The sequence below is a fragment of the Glycine max genome, chromosome 20 (genome assembly GCF_000004515.6).
Source record: "Glycine max cultivar Williams 82 chromosome 20, Glycine_max_v4.0, whole genome shotgun sequence".
Taxonomy (NCBI): domain Eukaryota; kingdom Viridiplantae; phylum Streptophyta; class Magnoliopsida; order Fabales; family Fabaceae; genus Glycine; species Glycine max.
Window position 1 is genome coordinate 199,643 of NC_038256.2, and position 24,550 is coordinate 224,192.

Sequence of the window (24,550 nt, forward strand, 5' to 3'; positions counted from 1 at the left end):
AACAATCGAATGAGTTTTTCAATTAGTAAAATAAACTAAGAATTAGTTGTCTTGAAATATTGTCTAAATATGACTCTCAAATTATATTAATTGTGATGGTATGATTTTATTATATATATTATATATAAAAAAATTATAAGTTTATTTTCCAACTGATTAATAGAAATGCATGATCGCCACCTACCCAATTCCAACATATCGTCTTGCTTAAGTGTTAGCGTGAGGTATTATGCATGGAAATAACTTAGCTGGAATCAACTTTACATAAAAAAATAACATTATTTTTTCGGTGCATAAAAATGATATCACCTATTCCCTAAAAAAATGATATCACATTACTAGACAATAAAAGTAGTGTCAGTTATAGAATACTTTATAAATAATTTACGCACAGTAGATATGACATACTACGTATCAAAGTTTGAGAAAAGATTTTATTAGGTCACTAGAACATAAAGCCACTTACATTTATGAATAAAAGGTTTAGTGTAAATAATAATAATAATATAACTACTCTTAGAATAATATGGATTTAGATTCAATTTGCTGTATATATAATTCTTCTTTTGGTAGTGCTATTTTAGTTTTAACTTTTGTTGCAAAGAAAAAGACAACCTAACCTTGTCTTGATGAAGAAGGTGAATGCATTAATTGACATGGGATTCTTCTCCCAATGATCTTCTGGATCTTGATAACCAATTGGGTGATAATATTAATTTCTCTAAAGATGAGTAAAAATACTGAATTTCAAATTTTCAATAACTGCTTGTGTAGTTGAGTGGTCTCTAATAATTTGTCTCATACAACTAATAATTAAAAAAGCAAAACATAATTATCATATGCAAATTCTGTCATGCTCCATATGAGGTACTGTTGGTATACCAATTTTTGTTTGTACATAGCTGATACCACACCAGTTTGGCAGCACATCATACCAATCAATAAATGGTCATCACTCACCAAACAAAATCCCTTTCCCTTTGGAGTCACGTTGCCTTAATCTTAACACTTCATTTCTTCACTTAAAAATTCAACAACACCACCCTTACAAAATTTTGCTTACATAATTCAACTACTTAGTATGCTTCAGATAGGAACTGAATTCCTCTCTGAAAGGCAATTGGCCAAGGAAATTGCAAACAGAAAGTGAACAATTAAACAAATGAAGCCACAATATTGTTTTTAATGCTACCAAATTTTATTATCTATATTGGAAAATAGAATTTGATTAGTTGGTCTTTCTTCATCCAGTTCAACTTGGAGTTGAATACCCCAACCAACAACAACAACAACAAAAAATTATCCACATGGTTCTTATTTATAAGATATCAAACTTTAATTTACCAACAGAAACCACATAATGAATATGTTGCTCTGGCTCCCAGCATACCCAACAATCCAACCTGGCTGGGACCTAGATGATGAAATCCATGCCACATTCTTCAAATGCATCAGTTGGCAAGTGGAGGAAACCTTGGATACAGTCAATTGCCCTTACCATTATTTCTGTGATAAAACGTACCCTTCAAACTACCCTCTTGTTGTTGATATCTTGGTCCTTCTCTTCACAGCAGCTTCTTACTTTGTGACTCTTGCCATATTGGTAATGGACATGAGTTCAGGAAGAGGCAGAATCTTTTTGTGTCAATCAAAAAGATTCCTTCTGCCCTCAGGTCCTATATCCCTCCCTCTAATAATATTAGCCTTTGCAAAGGGTCCTCAAATCAACACAATATTCCCACTCAATTGCATTGGTCCTGCAATTCTTCTAATGGTTCTCATTTCTGCATTGTCCTTTGACAATGCAGCTGATAAGGACTTCAAGTACACTTTTTTTGTGGCATCAACAGTGTCTGGCATTTTGCATGCAAGCTTGTATCTGGATTCCGTTGTGCTGCCTTACTACACAGGTTTTGATGCACTCATGTCCTCAACATTTTCAGGTGAGTGTGCATCTTGTGTGTGCAGGAAAGAGGCCTTGTTTGTGGGAGGGAAACTAGTGAGGTATAGGGGTTGGTCAATGACCACATTTTTTGTTGTGGGGGTTTTGTGTTTGAGGATTGTGTGCAAAATCTCAGGAGAAAACTATGCAGGGAAATTTCTGTTCATCAAAGCCTTGATGGAAAGGTTTAGCTGGATCTTAATAACTGTGGATTGTGTTTACCTCACACTAAACTCACCACCAGAAAGAGTGATGTTGAGAGTTGCAGCTTTTGGAGGCATTTTCCTTTTGATTTTCCTCCAACTTCTCAAAGAGGCATGCAGCCAAATTTACTCAATGGCTTGTGTAGCAGAAAAATTGAGATGGGTATCAGCACCATCGCATACAATATGAAGAAAAAGCAAAATGGATTTTGGGAGGTCAATAGTTTAGTTTTGTTGTAAACTACATGTTGGGATTTTCAACAAATTAAGCCTTCTCTTTTCCTTAGCTTAGTTCTTTTTGCTTGTGTGTACTTCAGGCACACATTTTGGCTCTTTAAGTTCAATTATTTTTCTTATATTTGACGTTTAATTTATAGTATAATTGAAAGAAACAAATTAAATTGACTTAAATGTGTTTTTGATCCTTGATATATATTCGAATTTTACATTTAATATCTAATAAATTTTTCCTTTGCGATAAGTCCCTAATATTTGAAAAGCTTTGTGTGAGGTCCTACCATTAGAAAGAAAGAATCTGTTAGTTGCATATGTAACCGTTAACTCTACATGTCAGCAAGCTACCTATGATACCAAGTCAAATTAAATGTAACATGTTAAGTTAACGTGTTATCTGGTATGACATCATATTTTAATTAAATTAAAACAAATAAAAATAAAGGTTTCAGAGGGACCTAATACAAAATTTTTCAATTTAATAGGGACCTGATCCAAAAAAATATCATTACTAAATGTGTTAATACAAACTTGTGCATACAGTAACTAAATACCAAACCCATAACCTTAAATTTGATCACAACACAATTTGAATCAGTGCATATCTAAAAACAACAAAACAACAACAGTTTGTATCATCTACTTAATTGCAAATGCAATGGAGAAAACACACCACAAACCCCAAAGGAAGACCATAATGCATCCCAGGACCTTTACCCTTTTTTCTTTTAATGTTTGTCTTCATCTATTACTTTGTTATTTTTTTCTATAGTTCTTCAACACCATTGGCATATCCCCGAGATTGAGCCTCTTTGATACGTGCAGGAAATTAAAGAGCTGATTTCAAGGACCAATGACCTCCGGGAAGAAGCTTAAGGAAGAAGAAGACTGAGATTTAAGAAGGAAAGTATATGTCTCTTATTCATTTGCTGATTATTTACATACGTATATATAGAGTTAGCTGCTAACAGAATTGTCCTAATCCTTTAGGAATATTCTCAATAACAGAATTTGGTTAGGGCTGTCTCCTAGTAGTAGACAACAATCTTCAGCAAATCATCACTGATATCCTTACTGCCAGCTCAGCTTTGCACCTTCAGACGTAGTCTTCAGACAAAATCCTTGAGGCTTGCTGTTTGCACCACTGTTTCTGCTTACCCCTGTGTTTGCTGCCTCTGTGCCTGATATGCTGTCAACCCCTACTTGCACCTTTGATTCCATCTTTGTGCATGCGTTTTCTACTACTTCCTTTGGTCCCTTATCAAATACCTTATACCGATCACTCTTCTTTTGCAAACATCTTCTTCAATTCTAGCACTTCTTTGTCATTGTTATCTCCTTCACAAGTGTACCAAGTTGCACAAGTAGTATAAAATAATTAATAAGACTGGGTATTGAATTTCACAGGGACTATGATTGTACTCAGAGTTATATGTATATCTAACAATTAAGCAATTAGTGACTCAAATTGAATCTTATTCATTGATTAATTATAAGTATAAACTAAAGGAATTAACTACAAAGAAAGGAACATGAAGGGTAAGAAAGCAAATGCTCCAATTTGTGAGATGGTGTTGTGATGAGTTAAAGAACATATTGGGGGCTACGCTTGCCAGAACTTCTCTTGATGTAATCTTAATAGAATTTTTCTCTTTTTAACATTAATATAATTATTACCCGCATCTACTAGTCTATTCTAACCAATGTTCCTCGAGTGAAAGAACTTAAATAACTTAATATCGCTCTCAATCCCTGGGTGATTCATTACTAAATGATTTACATTAAGAACAAAGATGCATGAACAAACTAAAGAAACCACTCTATCCCTAGATATGACATCACATACCAAAATATCTTATTTGGATTTTTCTTGATTTGAGATGTTAGTTGAATTGTCAAATTGTTGCACCAACAGTGAATGCATAGGGACCCAAATGACAAAGAAGAAGCTCCCATGGATGTCATTCTCTTTTATGGGTAGGGGGACATTCAACTCGCACAAACACCTCAACAATGCCAACCCAGCACTATACGGAGGTGCACTATTAGTCGTCATTTACGACTAACTTTTGTAATGAAAAACTTTATAAATTTTGTCTTTTCCCCAATTTATGATTCTTTTTGTAGGTTTGTACATATTTTTATGTTTAATTTATTTTTTGCTCAGTAGATATTCCCTATATTGTGAATTAATGTGGTTCAACTTCAGTTTCAGGTGAAAAGATGAAGAATAAGAAGGTTGAAGCAGCTGGTGTCTCGCTAAGCAAGGCACTCAGCTCGCTTAGCGGGTTGAGAGAATCTGGAAGCGAATCTGCAAAACATTCATGCGCTCAGCGCGCCATTAACTCACCCAGCGAGTCATCTGTCTCTTCTGACACCCAGCTCGCTAAGACAAATTAATTATGTTCTACATTTAGTTTTCAAAAAGCTAAATAGATGTTAGGATGACATCATTTACCACGGTAGAGTAAGGATGCAGAGGGGTTCGGGAGCCCAAATCAAATTTTTGAAGGGGTTGTGATTACATTTCAATTTTCAACAATAAAATAAAACGTAAGGGTAAAGGTTGAAGTTTCAAAACTTTTGGAGTGCTTTATGGTCCTGTGTAAGTTTTCACCTATAATTAAATAAAGAAATTTTATTAGTGATCCATCCAATTGGTTTGCCTAAAATACAAGTTAGATGAGATGTTCCATATATATAATAATTACATAACATTATTCAGTGAAATGATCTTATTTGAACATTAGAATCTATACTAGTAGCAACCGTTATCATCTTCATTCGATGAATCCCAATGCTACACAACTCATGACATTAAAAGTTGACTTCCTTCTTTAAGAGAAAATTCGCACGTAACTGGAGGCGTGCAGTCAAATGTAAATCTTATTACCAGGATAGTCAATCAATCGATAAATTTAGTAAATACTTTAAACCTGTAATATGATAAAATAAAGTGTACACTCTCCTCTTCCATGCAAGGAATTGTAGTGTTAAGTTTTGATACAATTGTCCTTAAAACAAGTATTTCATTTATTTCCGAGCCTACACGATCCAGTTTAGTTTGCTGAAGAAATTGAATTTGTAATTTAATACATAAGGGGAGCAAAGACAACTTGTATCAATTAGATTATTCAATTATTTATATTATTACCTTTTTCACATACTTCTTTATATTTCTTAAAAAAGAGCTTCTATATATTCCTTTTCGCTTTCAAACATTTTGCACTTTGTCACGTATGACTATAAGATGTTATGTGAAATGATTGTTTTATACATGAAATTAAAACACATTATAAATCACGTGTCACTTTTAAATCGTTCATTTTCTTATTTAGGGTGATCGAGTGCTTACCTAAAAGCAGTATTTTTACCAAGAGAAAAAGCAAATTTAATTGTTTTGCTAATGAATTTGTATTACGTACTTTATTAAGTATTTGATAATATATACAAGTCGTCATCCTCTTAAATTATGAATTATGTTTTTATATACACGCTTCTAAAACAAACCCAGTAGCTAGCTAACGCTACCAACCTCTCTCTATGTACATAAGCATGTATAAAAGTTCTCGGATGTGTGTATATATATATATATGGAAATCACTAAGATTAGCATTTAGCATAGTGAATAGGTATCTAGTAGAGACATAATACTCTAGTCTCTCTTTGCATCATATACATAATTAAGAACATACCCTTCGTTGTCCAACCAACAGAAATATGATGTACAGATAAACTAGATCGAAAACAGAAAACGAAAAGCTAGCAAGTTATAATCGTCAACTCCAAGCCATGATATTCCACAGGAAAAAGGCCAGAAATCTGTCTACTTGTACGCTGATAACATTAATTAATTAGCCACTTCATTCTCTGAAGAACACTCCATCTATTGCTCTGCAAGTCATCACAAACAACACATATCATATTGAAGAATATCGATAATTAATGTGTATATATGCATGTGCATGCATATAAAGAGATGTGATATGATTAAAAGAAAAAGAGCATGACACTTAATACACACACATATCTCTATCTATCTATATATATATATATATATATATATTTATATATATATATATATATATATATATATATATATATATATATATAAATAAGGTGAGTTAGATGATTAAGAAAAAAGAGAAGAAGAAAAAGGTCAGCCAGTTCAATCCCCTCTAAACTTTATTAACAAAACTAATATTCTAAACAACATTTGTGGATTAAAAACAAAAGTATTAATTTATACCATTGTTATAGCTTTGGCCCCTGACTGAGTCTTGGATATTGGGCTGTGCCAGCTGAAGATATGGATGAAAGTGTGGAAGCATAGGAGAAGCTAGTTGAAGGATGCTCCCAGCAGGTTGCTCTTCAAAGAATGAGAAGTGATCCATCACATACATTGGTTTGCTTGCTTCCACTGTAGCAGCAGCCTTCTGAAACTCCAACACTGCTTGGTGGTGTTCCTACATTAATTAGCAAGCAGAAAATATGTCATGTAATATATATTAAACTAGAATATATATGCATGATTATTTTATTGTACCAATAAATTCAAACCATTTGATCTTACCCAGTTGGAAAAATGATTGTTTTCCTCTTCCAAGATCCTTTCCTGAATTATAATTAAGATAGAATAATTATGGATGTTGTTTTAATTATGTCTATTGGAAATTAATAGGTGAAATTTCTGTGTATATGTATGTGAAAGAGAGTTAATTACCTTCCTTCGTAGATTCTCCATTTGCTGTTGCAAGAGCTCATTCTGCATGGAAAGTCATGTCATGTCAACCAATTAGAGATAATAAAGATGGAATCATGAAAAAAGTAATTGGATAAATTACAAAAAATTGACAAACCAATTCTTTATGTTTCAATTGTTTTAACTCTCATACTTCAGGGCATTTTGTAACAAAATAAGTTAAGGTGGGATGAAAAACATAACATTCCATAAGTAAAGCAGAAAATCAGTAAGACAAACCTTGTTTCTTAATAGAAATTCAATTTATACAAAAAATAAAAAATAAAAATGAAACTTCATTAAAATAAATTGAGTACCAGAAGTACTCATGAAAGAAGTACAAGACCAATCAATGTCTAAGAAGTTACACATAGAAAACGTGACACTAATCCACATGCTTTTTTTTTTTTTAGTTAATCCACATGCTTAATTGTGATAATTGAGAGACACTCCACAGGGATTACATGTTCTGACTCTTTGTTTAAAATAAAATATCAACTTATACATGACATATGAAACGTTAAAATTATTTTTTTTTTCATTTTAACTAAATTTTATTTTAGGGGAAAATATAGTGTTTAAAATTAAAAATGATGGGAACACTAAAGGAGGTATTTATATTGAACTCAAATTCCCTGTGCTCCTTTTCTGTTCCTCTAATTCAAATAACACTTCAAGAAGTTAAAAAAAAGTAACAAATAAGAGAAAAAAAATGTTATTCTGATAAATAAAAGAGAGAGAAATGTTATTCTTTTAATCACATGTTTTCTTTTGATTGGAGAAAAAAGAGAAACTCGATAGAAAAATGAGAATAGCAGATTTCGGTCCATTTACCCAAAATAGTTTATAGATATTAGCATATTAGTTAAATCCGTGAATTGAGTTTAATAAACATGGTACATGCATTGGATTTGTAACAGGGGAACACATATAGTGAATCGAACTATATTTGTTGACAATATATAATTAATTGCTAATACCTGGAAGGCTAGCTATGAGCAAAACAACAACCAATTTGATATTTTAATGAAATAATTAATTTGCTTATTTGACATTCATCACGTATATACTGTTAATTTTCATTAAACATTTTGATAAAATGTATGGTTTGGTTACTTACATTTTTACACATAATACTACACTGAAGTGTTGAAAATGATATAAACAAGAAAGTTGAAGAAAACCAATCTTGTATAGCATAGGAAATTAGGAAAATAATATCGATTAATTAGAGCATGTACTTGACGGTTTCGAATCCTTGCCACAGAGTTCTCCAATTCTTGTTCAAGTTTAGTCAAATCTTCATATTGTAAACCCCTCATGTCCTCTCCAAGATAGCGTTGAATTTCCAATTCAAGACGGATAGTTTGCTGCCTCAGCATTGCCATATTATGGAAAAATTCTTCCTGTAACATATTTAATTGAGCAAGGAACATCAATTAATTAGGAACTAAAATTCGTGTATACATATAACTTAACTCATCCATGTTAGCTAGCTAGACTCAATTAATTTATCAAAATATTAACGAGATCGAATTTTGCACGTAAGCCTCATACTCGGGGATGATCATGTCCACGTTCCGCTATGGGAGTTCCTTTTGATATCTGGTACTGCTCTATGATCTGCTCCATCCTGATAACAAAGTTTTCATCTTAATTATTTAATTTCATACATTAATAAATTCCACAATGTAAACTTATTAATTATTATATCTGTAAATTACTTCATATTTTTCGGGAAAATAAAATCGTGTTCATCATCAGTATATAAACACAACATTAAAAATACCCCTAACTTTTGGTCTGACATTTTTAATTATTATGTGAATGTAAAAGTACTAGTTAATTGTAGGTTAATAATTAATACAGAATCGATGCAGGTAAAAAGAGATCGATGACTTTGATTTCGTAAACATGAAGAGTACTTAGATCCTTGAAGAGAGTTTAAAGCACAAGATCACAAATATATTGTGGTTGAAAACGAAATGTATAACCCACCACATGCCATACCTGAAAAGAAATTAAACATTATGGACTTGAACTGGTCAGATCTATAATCACTATGTCAGAAAAACTGAACATGAAACTGCCCTCCAAGTCCAAGGCACTCAAGTGGGTCAACCTTAAAGTTTGAGAATGAAATAAAGATGATAATGACCTAAAATCTCCCCTCACATAACATACACACACACAGAAAACCTAAGAAGCAAGAAAGAAACCCTTAACACACACCACACCACAAAATTGGTATACATTTGAGGAGAGAAATTAATCAAGAAAAATGCTAAAAACCTAACACAGATAAGAAAGCAAGCTAGCCCTTTTGGCAGAATGCATATATATTTTACTTGAGAAATTGAAACAAATTAAAGTAAGGGATCTGAGAGAGAGAAAAAATGAAATAAAGGTGTAGTAGGCACTAATTACCTAAAGGGTTCGGTGCACCATTCCCTCATCTTCCCGGTGCTGGAGAAGATGATAATCCCAATCTTAGCATCACAAAGCACAGAAAGCTCCTTTGTCTTCTTCAAGAGGCCACCTCTTCTTTTGGAGAAGGTCACTTGCCTTGTGGTGGTGTTCTCGATCCTCTTTATCTCAATCTTTCCACGTCCCATCTCAGTTCTCACATACACAAACCCTACATCAAAGAAAAAATGTTCATAAGAAGGTGAGAGTGATCGAGAGAGATAAAGGGTGGTGGAAGAAAGTGTTGAATCTTCAACAACTTTTGATACCTCGGAAAACTTTCTTTCTTTGTTGAATTAATTAGACCTAGAGCTTGAGAAATATATATCATCATACTAGTTAGTTCTATTAATATATACCAAGAAATATGAAAGCAATTTCTGAGAGCCAACAATGAATGTCCGAAACTACCACAATGCCTTTTTGTATTTGGCATGAAAAATGTAGAGAGGGAGAAGGGGTAGTAATGTCATTTTGTGTTTTTGATAATAATTAAACGCGTAGCTGAGACCAATGCGCATGCATAAGGTTCAAGTTCAAGCCAAAGATGAAGAGTGTTTTTTTTTTTTTTTTTGGTTTTGAAAACATGGGCATCGATCGCATGAATGGCATTTCAGTAATATTCTCCAACATGCAAGGCCTCTAATGTCATTTCACATGAGTGTTGACATGCCGTAGGAGTTGTTGCAAACCATACCACTATTCTAAAGTGAAATCAGAACTTTGCCACAAAAGGCAAAAGATGAGAATATTAAGGTTCCCATAAATAGGTAGAGACTAAATTAGAAAAGACAAAGAATCACAGTTGCTGTGTGCAGCATTCATTGGCACATGTGCTTATGAGTACAAGTAAGTAACTGCGTTTGAAAGTGAAAATAATTTTCACAATGTTATTGTATGTTCATATTTAACTCTGATCTGCATCACTCTTTCTATGGTTAATATTTGCCGTGCCTTGTTTGTCATTTTGTTATTAGTTACCTCTCTGTATTTGCCACTGATTTAGATGTTAGAGAAGCATTATTATTGCAGCACTATGTATTTATCTAAATATTATTTTAACCTTTTTTGGCCTTTTTATGTTAATTGAAGAACTTCAATTTTCAACCTTTTCTTTACATTTGTTTTTTTTTGTTAAATGTGTGGTGACAGCAAACATTTTGATGAGATATATAGCTAATGTGTAAGTTAACTATGACGTACGTACTATATGCCTATATCATCAACTGAAACAGACAATTAACTTAACATTTTTAAAATTAAATTCTCAGTACGTAGTCAAGTTAAATAACTTTGATTTAACTATATTATTGTAAAAAATAATAATTAATGATTCGTCATGAATATCAAAGAATTATTTTAATGAAAAGTTAAGCTATACCTATTGCTTACATATATAAATGAAAATTTCTCAATTTTATTTTTTTAATCGGTATCCTAAGACAGTAGTTAAAAATACCCTTATTTCAATAATGCATGCAAAGTAAAAATTGCTACTATACACAGGGGAGCAAGGAGACATTAATTATATTTATTTGAAGGTTCCATTTAAGTTTAACTCAATTAATCTTTCTTTGTCATTCTCCTTTCGTTAATATTCAGATATTTGATTTTAATGCCCCAATTTAATTTTTTAATATAATTGTTTAAACCCTGTACACGTTTTGAGGCCTTTCTTTCTGGTCGGGATTAAAATGTAGTTCGTAACATTTTAGTATATCTTATGCTAAAGTGTTTGTTTTAAATAAATTTCCTTATAAAAAAACAAGTGTCAACATCATTTTCTCAAAAATAAAGGGTGAGTTTCTTCAGACAATTAAGATGAATCCAGTAAATATAATCACACATCCACACGTCATGCTGCCATCGCGGAACAACATAGAAACAATGAGTACTAACTTCAGAAAGCACATGCATGATCCCCTATGGACTATGATTTTCTCTCTGGTCATATTTTCTTTCGCCCACATGCTATACCCTGTTATTTTGTTTTTTATCCTCAAATTTTCTATCAATTAATTATTATGTTGGGTCAATCATTCACCATTAGACCGAATTATAGCTAACTTGTAAATTAATTACACAGCTTAAGAAAAAGTATACGACTATATCATTGAAACAGACAATTAATTTAACATTTTCATATTTAAAGATTCAGTAGTCAGATTGAATGAGTTCAGTTTAACTGTATTATATCATAAATATGAAAATAACTATGGTGATGAAAATTTTGGTGTGGATCAAAAAGATGAAGCTATATAGGAACTAGCTAAGAGATAGAAATAAATCTGATAATTTGGTTTATATTTATTGGTCTGTACGTATATTACTCTAATGCATACTTTGATCGTAGTCGAAAGCCACTGAAAACCTAGAAAACTGCGTGATGTGTTCTGAAGAATCCGACTCAATCAAGAAATGACCATAAAGGATCGCTTGAAGCACAGAACAAGTCTCAGTTTTTGCCATGATTGCGAATAATCCCTCCATGGATCCAACTGTGATCGTCTTCCCCACTTGGACTCCTCATTTAAGACAAAGTATCACCTGCAAAAAACTGCTTCCATGTACAACACTCTCGCATTGCATTTACATGAATAATGAATAATATAATTTTTTAAACCCTGGACATATATGTAACGTTATTCATTTTCTAATCAATAAAGGGTGAGTTTCTTCAAACATTAAACAAGAACCATGCCAATACACCACACGCAGTACCATAGAAATAAGGAAAATTATATTTGTCCCATAAAACAAAAATTACAATTATAGAAACCAAAATAAGATGTTTTAAATTATAGGAAGTAAAATAAAAAAATTATTGTAACGATAAAAACTAAAATAATAATTAAATCTTCTTATTTTTAATGCATAAACAAATATATAACATTTTTTTAATTAAAGAAATTATTATATTTTTTTAAAATACAAATCATTGAAAGTTGAAATGTAACAACACTCTTTCAGTCTCTTATGGATAATGTTGAAACAAGGTTTCTAAGAAGCTAAAGTTTCACGAAGCTTCAAATTAATCATTTTTGCCATTCTAATTAAACTTGTTTATTTGTGTTAAATCAACGCTCTCGTTCGAGAAACACATGTTCCCAAAGAAAATGACAAAACACTTCTTAACGTTCGCCTAGCAGCCACGCGTTTAAAGCAGAATGTTCCACGCATGAACCTCACAAAGTAGCACCTAGCACCACTTTAAAGTTTTTTTTTTAAAAAAAATCTTGAAAAACCAAAAAAAAATTAAGAAAATCATCAACTAATTAAAAATATATCATCTTGCACTTTTCCGGCAGGTATAAGCTGTCAAGATCTAGGTTTCAATTTTCAAATTTCCCGTAATAACCATAAGTTCACTTCCTATTATCGTCTACCCACACTAAAAGCACAGGTAAATAAAAGGGTACTTAAATAATTTCACTATTTTTCGTACAGGGGCCTTTATTTGTATGGATGCCGTGCAACGTGTCACACTCTACGCCCCCCTTTCTTTTGCTTAAAATGCCACCGGAATTTTCTTATTCTAATTTTAGCAAAAAAACAAAATTCCCAAAAGTAATTTAATTATCATGAAAAATTATTATTTGATCATATGAACTTAAAAATAAGATTTTTTTTTTAATGTTTGAAAAACATGTTATATCATGCTTTGCTTATCCAATACCTGAGAGCATAGCAGAGAGGGACAGCTTTCCATGGATGACATGAAATTATTTTGTTGAATTTGAATTATGTTGTTATGCTCTGACATGGTGTAAGACCCTTCTCACCTTTCAATTCTCACTTTCATAGCTCCTCAGTTGCATTACCAATGGCTCTTGGTGGTTTGGTTTCCAACAGAAACTTCACTTGTTTCATTGGACCAGGTTCATCTCCCTCAACTATAGTTAATTTTTACTCTTATAATACTATTATTTTTTCTCTTGTATTATTTTTACTCAATTGTTCTTATTCTTGTGAATTAAATTATCTAGTTGCTGTAATCATTTGGCTTGAGCTTGCTTTTTGCTAGAGAATGTGTTTGTCTTTATTTTATTATTATTGATTATTTTCGGTGTTGTTGAAAATTATTCAGTACAGAGTCAGTCTATTCTCCAGGGTTATATTTTAGTGGCAACACAAGTGTATGTTTTTTCATGGAGGTGTAGATAGTAAAACCAAACATTCACAACAAATTTTCCCATAATCTTTATATAGCAAGGGGGGGTTATTATGGATGATGATGATTGATGACCCTTCTGTGTTCTGTGCCAACATTTGTTTAGTGGTTTTTGCTAAAACTCTAGCAGTTTTTTGAAAACTTGCTTCAGATATAAAATTGAGTATTTAGATTTTTTTTGTTATTGCCAATAATAGAATTCAGTAGCAAATCGCCTCTTATAAGGCATGCCCTGTTCGTTCGGCTCTCAACCATCCAATTAGTTCACCAGGCAAAAAAACATTAAGCATTCCATCTTCTGAAATCATGACTTTTGATTTTATTTGACACAATAACTACAACAACTTATACATACATATCCTGTAAGGGAACATAGATGATTGATAAAATTATGGATTGAGAGAAACCTTGATAACTTTTTTTATTTTTTTGTATTTTACTTTGATGAGAGAATTACATGCTTTTCAGCGATACATGGAAATCATGTTAAGACAAAATTGTGAATGAAGTAGGTTGGACTTTGATCCTCTCGAAACCCTCTATGCTTGCTTCATGTAGATGAGTATATGGCAGACTATGAACAAATTTTAGCAACTGTTTGATTTGGGCAGGAAGTGTATATCAATTGGGAAAGGATCTATCACCTCAAAGAGGGGGAATTTCTTGCGCATTTGTTGCACGTTATGGTGGTCAGATTGCAAAGGATCCTTTCTCAAGATGCTGGCATGGGATGTGTTTTCATGCTAAAGAACCTTTGAATGAGAAAGTTTCAAAACCAATACCAACATTTCATGATGAAGTGCAGCATTGTTCTCCACTATCCCAGAAATCCATTCACTGCATGAACATGAAACTTAAGGCCAGCAGAAGATGTCAGTACTTCCTCTCTTCAGATCCCTATAGCAGTAGCCTTATTCAACAAAGAGCAGTATATGGACTAGGTTTAAACAAACTTGGTAAGGCAAATACGGCTCGTGTTCATTACAAGTCTGAGGAGCATGATATAACAGAAGCAAAGGTGGATCCTCTGGAATCAACTGAAGGGACAGGTGAATCCATTCTCCTGGAAGGAAATGTTCCACAAGTATCTTCTTGGTGGCAGCAGTTTCCTAAGCGATGGGTTATTGTATTGCTATGTTTTGCAGCATTTCTGCTGTGCAACATGGACCGTGTGAGTATCTTATTTTTGCATTTGTAATGTAAATTACTATATATTCATGTTTACCATGTCTCAATCCCAATATGTACGTTCCTTCATATTTCATAGAGTTAGCGTTGCAGGGTCTCTTCTACTTTCAAGTTTCAATATTGTACTACTTTCTCATGCAGAAGTTGTCATTATGCTTTCTCCTTAAATTAGAATTTGGATCCTCTCATGTTACTTACTAACAAGACAATATAATGTTATGAGAGAGACACCAAAGCAAATTCATTAGACCCTAGAGAAATAATATTGGTAGGTCCTACTAATTGTTAGTGTCTTTACCTCTTATATAAGTTATAACAAGACATTTTCTCATGTTAGTAAGTAGCATGAGAGGATCAAAATCCTTCAATTATATTAAGCATTAAATATTTAGTTGTCCTTTTATATTTTCAAATTCTTGATAACAGTATGAATTACTAATGTTTCTTCTCATATACTTTACTTATCCATATAACGTATAGGTGAATATGAGCATAGCAATACTTCCAATGTCACAAGAGTTTAATTGGAACAGTGCAACGGTTGGCCTAATTCAATCATCTTTTTTCTGGGGCTATCTACTTACTCAGGTCAGATTGCTATACCCACTACCTAGAACACATTAGTCTAACAACAAATTGATCTCATATATTTATCTTCTAGTATGCATTAGAGTATCAACGCTAGTTGAACCTGGCATAAGATTTTTATGTTACCTTAGCATTTTGGATCTTCAGGAGTACTTTTCATAGTTTCATACTAACATTTAGTCATTTGTACAATGTTATTTTGTTTATTGGGTTTAGATCCTTGGTGGCATATGGGCAGACAAAATTGGTGGGAAGCTAGTGCTAGGTTTTGGTGTTGTCTGGTGGTCAATGGCAACAGTTTTAACACCTATTGCTGCAAGAATTGGGCTCCCTTGTTTGCTTATTATGCGTGCCTTTATGGGGATTGGTGAGGTTGGTGTATTATGTATCTATACTACTTCTATGGTCTCATAATTTTCATTAACTTGGTTCATATGGTCACTTAATTATCAGATTTGAAAAAGGATAAATGATAAAAAGAAACAAGAACAGAGGGTTGAATTGAGCTTTTCTTTTTCAAGATTTTGAAAAACTCTTTATAAAGACAAAAAATGAGTTTTGAAAGCTCAATTGATCAAGCGTCTGAGTGGGTCAGACAGTAAGTTTACATAAAACACTTACAAAAAGTTTCCAACACTTTTCGTAAAAGGTTTTCATTTAAAGATAAATTTAAAATCAAGATTCTCACAAGTTTCAAAACGCTTTGGATAACATACACTTCTGCCTGATACAATAGGATGTACAGAGGCTTGAGTCTTTGATCTATCAAATTCTTTATAAGAATACTTTTGAGGATTCTGTACACACTTGATAAACATATTAGCTATTCATAAAATTCATCCATTTCTTAACGCTTTGTTTCTCATCAAAATTTTGGAGTTTCAACCGTCTAGGCTCTAACCAGATTTATTATGAACTTTTAGGTAGATAAGATTGCTTGCAAATCTATCAAGTAGCAAGAAGAAAAACTTAGAAAACCAACCTGAAAGCATGAACTTTTTTCTCCTTTAAAACAGACGGGGAAAGTGATGCACAAGGAAACTTAATTCAGCCAAGATGGTCAAACATACTTTCATAGTATACACTCTCTGCCCCCCAAAAATTAAGCTATCTGTGTTAAATAGTACAATCAAATATAGAATGATCTCATGTTCAAAATCTATGCAGAATATATACATGAATATGATTTAGCATCAAATTATGCTGTTTCTTTGTTTTCAGGGTGTTGCCATGCCTGCTATGAATAATATGCTTTCCAAGTGGATTCCTGTTTCGGAGAGAAGCAGATCACTTGCCCTAGTATATAGTGGCATGTACCTAGGTTCTGTGGTTGGCTTGGCATTCTCACCATTGCTAATCCAAAAATTTGGTTGGCCATCAGTGTTTTACTCCTTTGGATCTCTTGGAAGTATCTGGTTTGCCTTGTGGTTGAGAAAGGTAAGTCAGCTTTCACTTAATTTCAATGAAATCTACTTCATGTATCTTTTCCCAATGGAAAAATGTTTGAGGGGGAAACAAAGCACCTTCCCCCTGACAACCCTTGTTTTGTGTGCTGATTGATTAAGGGACAGTGTTGCATAGTATATGACATCAATTTCATCAGTATGCAAATTTTTAAGAATCAATGAGTCATTGACTGGATATAAGAGTAGATCAACCATCTTGCATTGTGTTTGTGAAATTTGTTTTGGTGGCAACACCTTATCATTGTTCATGAAATTTCTAAATTGGAGGGGTACTCCTTAGTTTCCTGCTTAGCATGTTGACTCATTTCCTTCCTTCTCTGTTGGCCTCTTAGGCATATAGCTCCCCAAAAGATGACCCTGATCTTGGGGTAGAGGAGAAAAGGCTCATACTGGAAGGCAATGTATCAAATGCACCTGTTTCTTCCATTCCTTGGAAATTAATTTTATCAAAAGCACCTGTTTGGGCTCTTATAATCTCCCACTTCTGTCACAATTGGGGGACATTTATTCTTTTAACCTGGATGCCTACTTACTATAATCAGGTACTAACCCTTTTTTTAATAAATTTAAAATCACTTTCTATAGTTGAATGAATATACTAATGGATCATTTTCACAGGTTCTAAAGTTCAACCTCATGGAATCTGGGCTCTTATGTGTTCTTCCATGGTTAACCATGGCAGCTTTTGCAAATATTGGTGGGTGGATTGCTGACACACTAGTGAGAAAAGGCCTATCCATAACAGTTGTTCGAAAGGCAAGAAATCACTCTCCTGTAGATGAAATTTTGTCATGCATGACCAACTGCTATACAAATGATGTTCTCAATGGAATGTGTTTTTTCTCAAACAATAGTACTGTGGCACTCATTCAGTTCAGTCATCAATAGAAGGAAATATTTTGCATTCATTTCACTCTTCAAAATGATTCTGCTCTTAATACTTTTGAGTTTGCAGATCATGCAATCAATCGGGTTTCTGGGTCCAGCCTTTTTCCTTTCACAGCTGAGCCATGTCAGAACACCTGCCATGGCTGTACTGTGCATGGCCTGTAGTCAGGTTAGAGCTAAATCGACTTATATTCCTCAGTTTGAATTTCCTCTATTTTTGAACTTTTTTGAAGCATTAGTTCCTCTACAACATAATTCCATATGTTTTAAATTTATGCAGAATCACCTTAATTTAACCATAATCTGCTATTTTTCTTGACAGGGATCTGATGCATTCTCGCAATCTGGTCTGTATTCCAATCACCAAGACATTGGACCACGCTATGCTGTGAGTCATTGCTTTCCTGATTTAAACAGTCAAATGCTAAACTTAAAAGTGTTCAATACTAGTAAACAGAAATAGGAGATCACCAAAACAATCTCACCAAAAGATTAAACACTGCAACATGTGGTTTGAATCATTGTTCTTGACACTTATACAGTCATACATCAAAATGTCTCTATCAGAATGTTCACGAGTTTCAATTTCAGGGTGTATTGCTTGGACTATCGAATACCGCAGGAGTGCTTGCTGGTGTCTTTGGTACAGCTGCAACTGGATTCATACTCCAGCGAGGTCTGAGTTCCCCTCTTCTTGTTGAAGTTTACTTTTTTATTTTTATTTTTGCAACTTTTGTCTTGGTTTTCAATCATATGTGATCTATAATTATTGCAGGTTCTTGGAATGATGTTTTTAAGGTTGCTGTTGCATTGTACATAATAGGCACATTGGTGTGGAATGTCTTTTCAACTGGGGAGAAAGTTCTTGACTGAAGATGACATGTCAAGGAAGGTCAGCCTATATAGCCATGGAAATATAGAAACAGATGGAACACTAATCAGATGACCAAAGATGTCTTGGAAGATTAAACCCCCTCAAAAAAGTAGAAAAAAGAGACACCATGGAAGTTTTCACCTTAAACCATGGCCATTATAGAAAAGGGTCTTCAAGAAATCTTGGATTAATTTTGTACCTTTTCCGCAACAATAAAAGTGAGTTTGTCTCTAAAAATAGCAAGTAAAAGTATATCTACCCATAGATTTCAGTAAGTTAGGTTTACAATACACTTTCAATTAAGTTAATATTAGATACATTTTTACTTGCTTACTTTATCTAAGCATACTCAAGCTCAATATACATGTTACTTGAGAACACTACATCATACGCCAAGATGGAAATTAGATTGTTCAGCGTTTTCATTATATTTCTCTGACAAGATCATTCGTATCTTTATCATTTTGTTTTTATTAGAAATCACTGGTCATTAATTCATGATTTATTGATCAAGTTAAAAATGAGTTTGTGATGGAATTGATGATAATTAAGTCTGTATTTTTATCATATATTAAAATTTATTAAATGAAAAATTAACACTATGACAAAATAATATATAGGCATAATTATATAACATAACAATATCTCTTAAAGTTTATCCATCAACATAACATCCATAAATTCATATTACAATAATTTAGACACTTGAAAAAATTAATAGGGGAGTATAATGGTTGTGTATTCAGCGTGAACAGAACAGTGGAGAATTCATTCTCACAAACATTAATCGGCGAATTTATCAGCAATGCTTCCGACGTAAGTATTCATTCCTTCACCCATCCTCCTTACTTTTTCCTTCAAAATCTGTTCTGAGATTTCATTTGTATATGTTATCAATGTATATATAGGCTTTGGATAAAGAAATCTGCTTCCTTCTGCTCTCACAAGATGGAGAAGAATTCCGTGGCTGAGGAAGGAGGAGGAAGAAAATGTCAAAATAAAATAACATATGGATATATATAACTTTTACTTTTCTGATTCACATACAATCAGTGATAAATTTTACCAGCATAACAAGCTTAGTACACCAACTTTTCTGATTCACATAAAATCAGTGATAAATTTTACCAACAGAACAAGCTTAGTACACACCAACTTCTCAAAATGCATAAAAAAAAATAAAAAAACACAAGCAAGTTATAATGCTGATCCAGTAACCTATTAAAAATTCAGCTCTGCCGTAATGCTTCAATAACCAATTCTTTGAAAAGATTGGCCTTTCTATATTGAATGCTCCAACTTCAATACCTAAGCTTAGGACCAATTTGATACTCCAACTGTAATATTCATGGAACAAATAGTGACAAAACTGAGTTTATAAATTGATGATCTTCAAATCTGAAGGAAATTGTCATAGAAGAATCAACCCATGCATAACCTCCCTATTGGTGCCATTGCCTTTAACGCATGCAAGGTTAGAATTTAAAACCCACATAAGATGCTTTACCTGATCCTAAAGACACATATCAGACCAGAAAATTGACATTCTTATATAAATATTAGTTATTACAAAAGGCAAGAGATTGAATACTTAAATTCTATCAGTAAGTATTTCAGTCTGCTAAAATAGGTACAGTAATTTCAGCTATCCAGCCTCTCTGGTGCACTGCGTGGTACCTTTATATTCATGCCAATACATGAAGGAAAACAGTAATTTTATAAAGGTAATTTACGAGTCAATCAACACATGAATATAAAAATAGCACCTTTAATTTGGCATGGAAACCATGATTTATGAGATTGACATAACAAAATGTTGTCATGTAGTAGGTTAAACTAAATTAGACATCACCATTAATGATAACATTGTATCCAGACCATATCAATTTTTAAAATTTGGCTAGCAATGCAATAAATATGAAAGATAATTGCAAACAATAACAAGGAAATAACATCATGATCGAATAATCATAAAAAAGAATATAATAATTATGAAATAGGAATTTCATCATTTTGTCCATCACTTTTTAGTGCTTTAGTATGTACGAAAGAATTCATAAATCATTGGTATTAATTAAGTTTTTAGTCCTTTATATTTTTCGGATTCTAATTTTTAGTTCCTCAGAATTTATTTGATAATTCTTAGTTTTTCATTAATTTTTGGCTTAAATGTGTTTTTTATCTCTAATATATAGTCAAATTTTGTGTTTGATCCTTGTTAAATTTTTTTTTTGCACATGTTTCCTGGTATTTGAAAAGTTTTATTTTAAATATTTTTCATCAACTAAAGGATGATGTGTCCATTAAATAATATTTGATAATACAATGTGTGATGGCTCAAAAACTATCAATTTATTTCAAAATCAAATTTAATTTTTTTAACAGTTAAATATCGTCAGAATTCATTAAAGTAAACTAAATAAATAAATCAAACATCGAGAACCCTCTTATGAGTCATCCACCATCCCTTCACCTACTTTCTCTTTCAACCTCATCTTTCAAAACAGAACTCAATTTCTTTTTAAAAAAAAGAAATAGATCTCAAATCCATCTAAAAAAATCTCACAAACAGTGTCATTCTTCCAAACATCCCAGATTTGGTTTCTTCAAACTCACACTTTGAACCTTAACATGGGATGCAAACATGTAATCATGGAGAAAGATGATAGTGCTACGTAGTGGTTCTAGTGGCTAACAAATGCAGAGTTTGTGCACATGCACAAAGAGCAATTTCAATTTTGAGGTAAAAAAACTTTGCCTCATGGGGGTAAGGTAGGCCTTCACTCCGCTGCCACCATTGGTGAGGAGAGCCACTCCAACGTCTATGATGATGGTGAATGTCACAGCGTCTCCATCAAAATCACTATCATCCATGACTCCATCGTGCTCTTCCTCAATGAACTAACTACTTTTGCAATCTGGTTCATTTTTGTGTTGCAACCACCATGCCTCGACCCAAATCCCACCACACCCTTAATTAAGCCAATAGAGTGCAACCTAGATTTGAAACCTAGATCAACAACAACCTAGATTGGAGACCCAAATCAACAACCCAAATATTTTCTTAAACACACTTTATTTTGTGTTGATCTGGTGTTGTTGTAGTTTTGGGGCGGGTTCGCCGGCTTGTGGTAGTTTGAGTGGGTTTGTGATTTAGTGTCGTTGTAGTTTTGGGGTGGTTTTTTGAATTTTCACTTAAGAGGAAAAAGAGAAGAGGGTGGAAGAGAGAGAGGCGAAAAAAAAAATGATAAAATAGGAGAGAAAGAGAAATTCATTTTTAATTTGTTTTTGAAACAAATATTGATGCTTTTAAGCTACCACAAATCATGGTATCAAATATTTAATGAACACATCATCACCTAATTGATGACACAGACTTTAAACAAAACTTTTTCAAATGTTAGGAAACAAATGTGAAAAAAATTATTAAGGATAAAAACATATTTAAACCTCAATTTTTTGTTAGTATTTTTAGTCTCTCAATTTTTTTTTTGTCTATTTTTAATCTTTCATTTATTTTTATTGTTCAAAATTAATTTAAAATATATAAAATGAGGGACTAAAAATACACAAAAGAAGGACTAATATTAAGAAATAAAAATAAACAAAGGACTATAAATGGACAAAAAGAATTAAAGGACTAAAATACTAAAAGAAAATTAACGAAATATTAAAATTTGTTAAAAAACTTTTAAAAGACTAAAAATTAGAATCTTAAAATGTTGAGTGAGTTAAAATTTAATTAACCCCAAATCATAATATAAGAAACAAGAAAACAGTAAAGGTCTTTACAAAATGTTGTTCCTTGTCTTTACATTTCGCCCATTCGGATAAGCAATCTACCCCGACAGTATCACCTAGGCATGTTTAAAAAAATTGGTTCTAATGGTAATCAACCTAGATCGAATTGATTTTTTCTTCAACAAATTCAAGAAAAAATGAGTTCACTGTTTTATAAAATCAATTTAGTTAACAAGTTATTTTTATAAATCCAACTGTTTTTCATTTAAATATTTTTTATTTTAAAAAAATAATTTAAAAATTAGCTAAAAAAATTAGTCTAAAACTGATTCGACCCTTGTAACCAGTTTAAACGGATTAAGAATTAATTTAATTCAGAATCAATTTTTTTAAATTAGTTTGATCTTGAACGAGTTCTAAATCAGTTTGATTATTTGGATAGAAAACTAAACCGATTAAAATAATTGAAAACCAATTCAATTTGATTTTTTTTTATCCAATTAATTTTTACACACCCTGCTATCACCATTCTTTGTAGAGTCTATTGGAAAGAATTCCAAATAGGAATGTGATCGACAGACATATGAGCTAATTTAGTCTTTCATTTGTATTGAAAATCTTAAGGAAAAAAAATATTAAATGTCTAGTTTAGGTGCGCACGTGATCACAAGACAGCATCTTCTCTTCGCTGAGCTTACCACTTCCCCACCCAGATCTGCAAAGTTGAATGCCAAAACAAAACTCACTCTCGGATCTTTAAAAAAAATGAATGATCATATTTGCACCACTATATAGCTAGGAGCACAATCAGCTACAAACACCAAAAAAAAAAAAAACTTGAATACCAATGAGCAACTTCAGATCTGAACCCAACACGAACAATTAATTAGCAACATAAGATTCAATCCAAGAACATAATTATATAAATAAAAGATGCAGATGGAGGACAAGCATGTGTGTGAAATTACAGATGCAACCCAGGGGAGTGAAGATCCATACTCTAGCAGCTGATCTCCCTTGCCGATTCAGATCTGTAATCTATCTATGACTGCACTTTGTTTCATATGCGTGTGTAAGTCATGGCTTTCTCTCATATACTCAGATGAGATACAAGAGAAAGTCATGATTTACAAACGCATAGAAACCAACAGAAAACTTGAACGTACAGCTGTCAATTCTTACAGACGTGCCGCAATCTTCATTTTAGGGTATCTGATGACCATGCAGCATAACACACATATATATAGACGAGAGATACTAGACCTAGTCACAGTTATTGTTACACTTATTAACTTTTACAAAAACTATTACAAGGCAGTTGTAAATATCTTTTACTACGTGATTCACTGTATAAATATTAAATATTAGATACATTTTTAGGGTGACACGAGTAACGAAAATATTATGTCCACTGATACACATAATCAATTTAAAGAAAATATGATTAGTCTTAGCACAAAAATTAATTTAATTTAAAAAAATAAAAGGAAAAGTGCATAGGAGAGTAATATATTTGACATTTTTTATTTTAAAAGAACAAAAAAATATATGTGACACACACATCTTGAAGAATATAAAAGAGATGAGAGATTATATGTGATAAGAAAAAAAAGTCTTGCAATCAATAAAAAAAGAAAAAAAATTTAATAAAATTTCAAAAGTTTCAGTGAAATTGTTTGATAGATGTTTTATGCTTAAAAAAATTAATAAAATCTATCAAAATCCTTCTTAAAAAATAATCTATCAAAATTTATATATTTTTAAATGATAAAAAACTTTTTATAAATTATAAAAAATTCTAATTAAATAGGATTGAATTTGACACTAAAAATTCTAATAATACAAATACCTCGGGGCAATAAACTTGTTTTTTTTTCGATAATAGCGCAATAATCTTTTTTAATTATTTTAGTTGACACAAAAGTTATAATTAATAAGAATTTTGGCATATATTAGTGACTTTTATAAATTTGTAAATAACTCAATTAAATGTCTATTAAAAAATTAATATTTCTCAAGAATCATAAATAATTATTGGGTAAGAAAAA

The 24,550-nt window shown here is 32.2% G+C and overlaps 3 protein-coding genes, 1 long non-coding RNA gene and 1 other non-coding gene across 7 annotated transcripts; 2 read left to right on the plus strand and 3 right to left on the minus strand.

Annotated features, from left to right (window-relative positions):
• The first annotated feature begins 1,348 nt into the window (after positions 1 to 1,348).
• Positions 1,349 to 2,511, plus strand: LOC100789184 (uncharacterized). The gene has a single exon (NM_001317636.2). It carries the CDS (start codon positions 1,361 to 1,363, stop codon positions 2,333 to 2,335), a length of 975 nt encoding a protein of 324 aa, NP_001304565.2. The 5' UTR covers positions 1,349 to 1,360; the 3' UTR covers positions 2,336 to 2,511.
• Positions 2,512 to 5,982: 3,471 nt separating this feature from the next.
• Positions 5,983 to 9,921, minus strand: LOC100783876 (protein TRANSPARENT TESTA 16). The gene is made up of 8 exons (XM_003556548.5): positions 9,856 to 9,921; positions 9,548 to 9,758; positions 8,678 to 8,753; positions 8,362 to 8,526; positions 7,103 to 7,144; positions 6,953 to 6,994; positions 6,629 to 6,845; positions 5,983 to 6,273 (listed from the first exon to the last, which is right to left on the minus strand). Exons 2-8 carry the CDS (start codon positions 9,733 to 9,735, stop codon positions 6,266 to 6,268), a joined length of 738 nt encoding a protein of 245 aa, XP_003556596.2. The 5' UTR covers positions 9,736 to 9,758; positions 9,856 to 9,921; the 3' UTR covers positions 5,983 to 6,265.
• Positions 9,922 to 13,213: 3,292 nt separating this feature from the next.
• On the plus strand, positions 13,214 to 19,189 carry LOC100784401 (ascorbate transporter, chloroplastic). Of its 3 annotated transcripts, none has more exons than XM_006605353.4 (11): positions 13,214 to 13,464; positions 14,369 to 14,928; positions 15,426 to 15,533; positions 15,750 to 15,905; positions 16,755 to 16,970; positions 17,332 to 17,541; positions 17,618 to 17,755; positions 17,955 to 18,056; positions 18,210 to 18,275; positions 18,479 to 18,563; positions 18,711 to 19,189. In XM_006605353.4, the coding sequence occupies exons 1-11, from the start codon at positions 13,410 to 13,412 to the stop codon at positions 18,758 to 18,760; spliced, it is 1,746 nt and encodes a 581-aa protein (XP_006605416.1). In that variant the 5' UTR covers positions 13,214 to 13,409; the 3' UTR covers positions 18,761 to 19,189. The 3 variants fall into 3 exon arrangements, with proteins under 3 accessions (XP_006605416.1, XP_006605417.1, XP_003556597.1); XM_003556549.5 differs by having other exon boundaries at positions 13,216 to 13,464; positions 18,663 to 19,189; XM_006605354.4 differs by lacking the exon at positions 15,750 to 15,905 and having other exon boundaries at positions 13,215 to 13,464; positions 18,663 to 19,189.
• A 3,897-nt stretch (positions 19,190 to 23,086) lies between these two features.
• Positions 23,087 to 23,721, minus strand: LOC121174250 (uncharacterized). Its single transcript, XR_005890171.1, has 2 exons — positions 23,471 to 23,721; positions 23,087 to 23,217 (listed from the first exon to the last, which is right to left on the minus strand). It is a non-coding gene; the product is annotated as an uncharacterized lncRNA (long non-coding RNA).
• Positions 23,571 to 23,640, minus strand: MIR1513B (microRNA MIR1513b). Its single transcript, NR_048803.1, has one exon. It is a non-coding gene; the product is annotated as a microRNA MIR1513b (primary transcript).
• Positions 23,722 to 24,550: the final 829 nt, after the last annotated feature.

Bases quoted from the DNA above. Each gene is read 5' to 3' on its own strand.
- LOC100783876 (XM_003556548.5), bottom strand. From the start codon at position 9,735: ATGGGACGTGGAAAGATTGAGATAAAGAGGATCGAGAACACCACCACA. The intron at 8,527-8,677 runs GTATGAGGCTTA...AATATGTTACAG, and splicing joins GTGGACATGATCATCCCCGA to GAAGAATTTTTCCATAATAT. The intron at 6,995-7,102 runs GTAATTAACTCT...ATTATAATTCAG, and splicing joins TGGAGAATCTACGAAGGAAG to GAAAGGATCTTGGAAGAGGA.
- LOC100789184 (NM_001317636.2), top strand. From the start codon at position 1,361: ATGAATATGTTGCTCTGGCTCCCAGCATACCCAACAATCCAACCTGGC.
- LOC100784401 (XM_003556549.5), top strand. From the start codon at position 13,410: ATGGCTCTTGGTGGTTTGGTTTCCAACAGAAACTTCACTTGTTTCATT. The intron at 13,465-14,368 runs GTTCATCTCCCT...TGATTTGGGCAG, and splicing joins CACTTGTTTCATTGGACCAG to GAAGTGTATATCAATTGGGA. The intron at 15,906-16,754 runs GTTGGTGTATTA...CTTTGTTTTCAG, and splicing joins CCTTTATGGGGATTGGTGAG to GGTGTTGCCATGCCTGCTAT.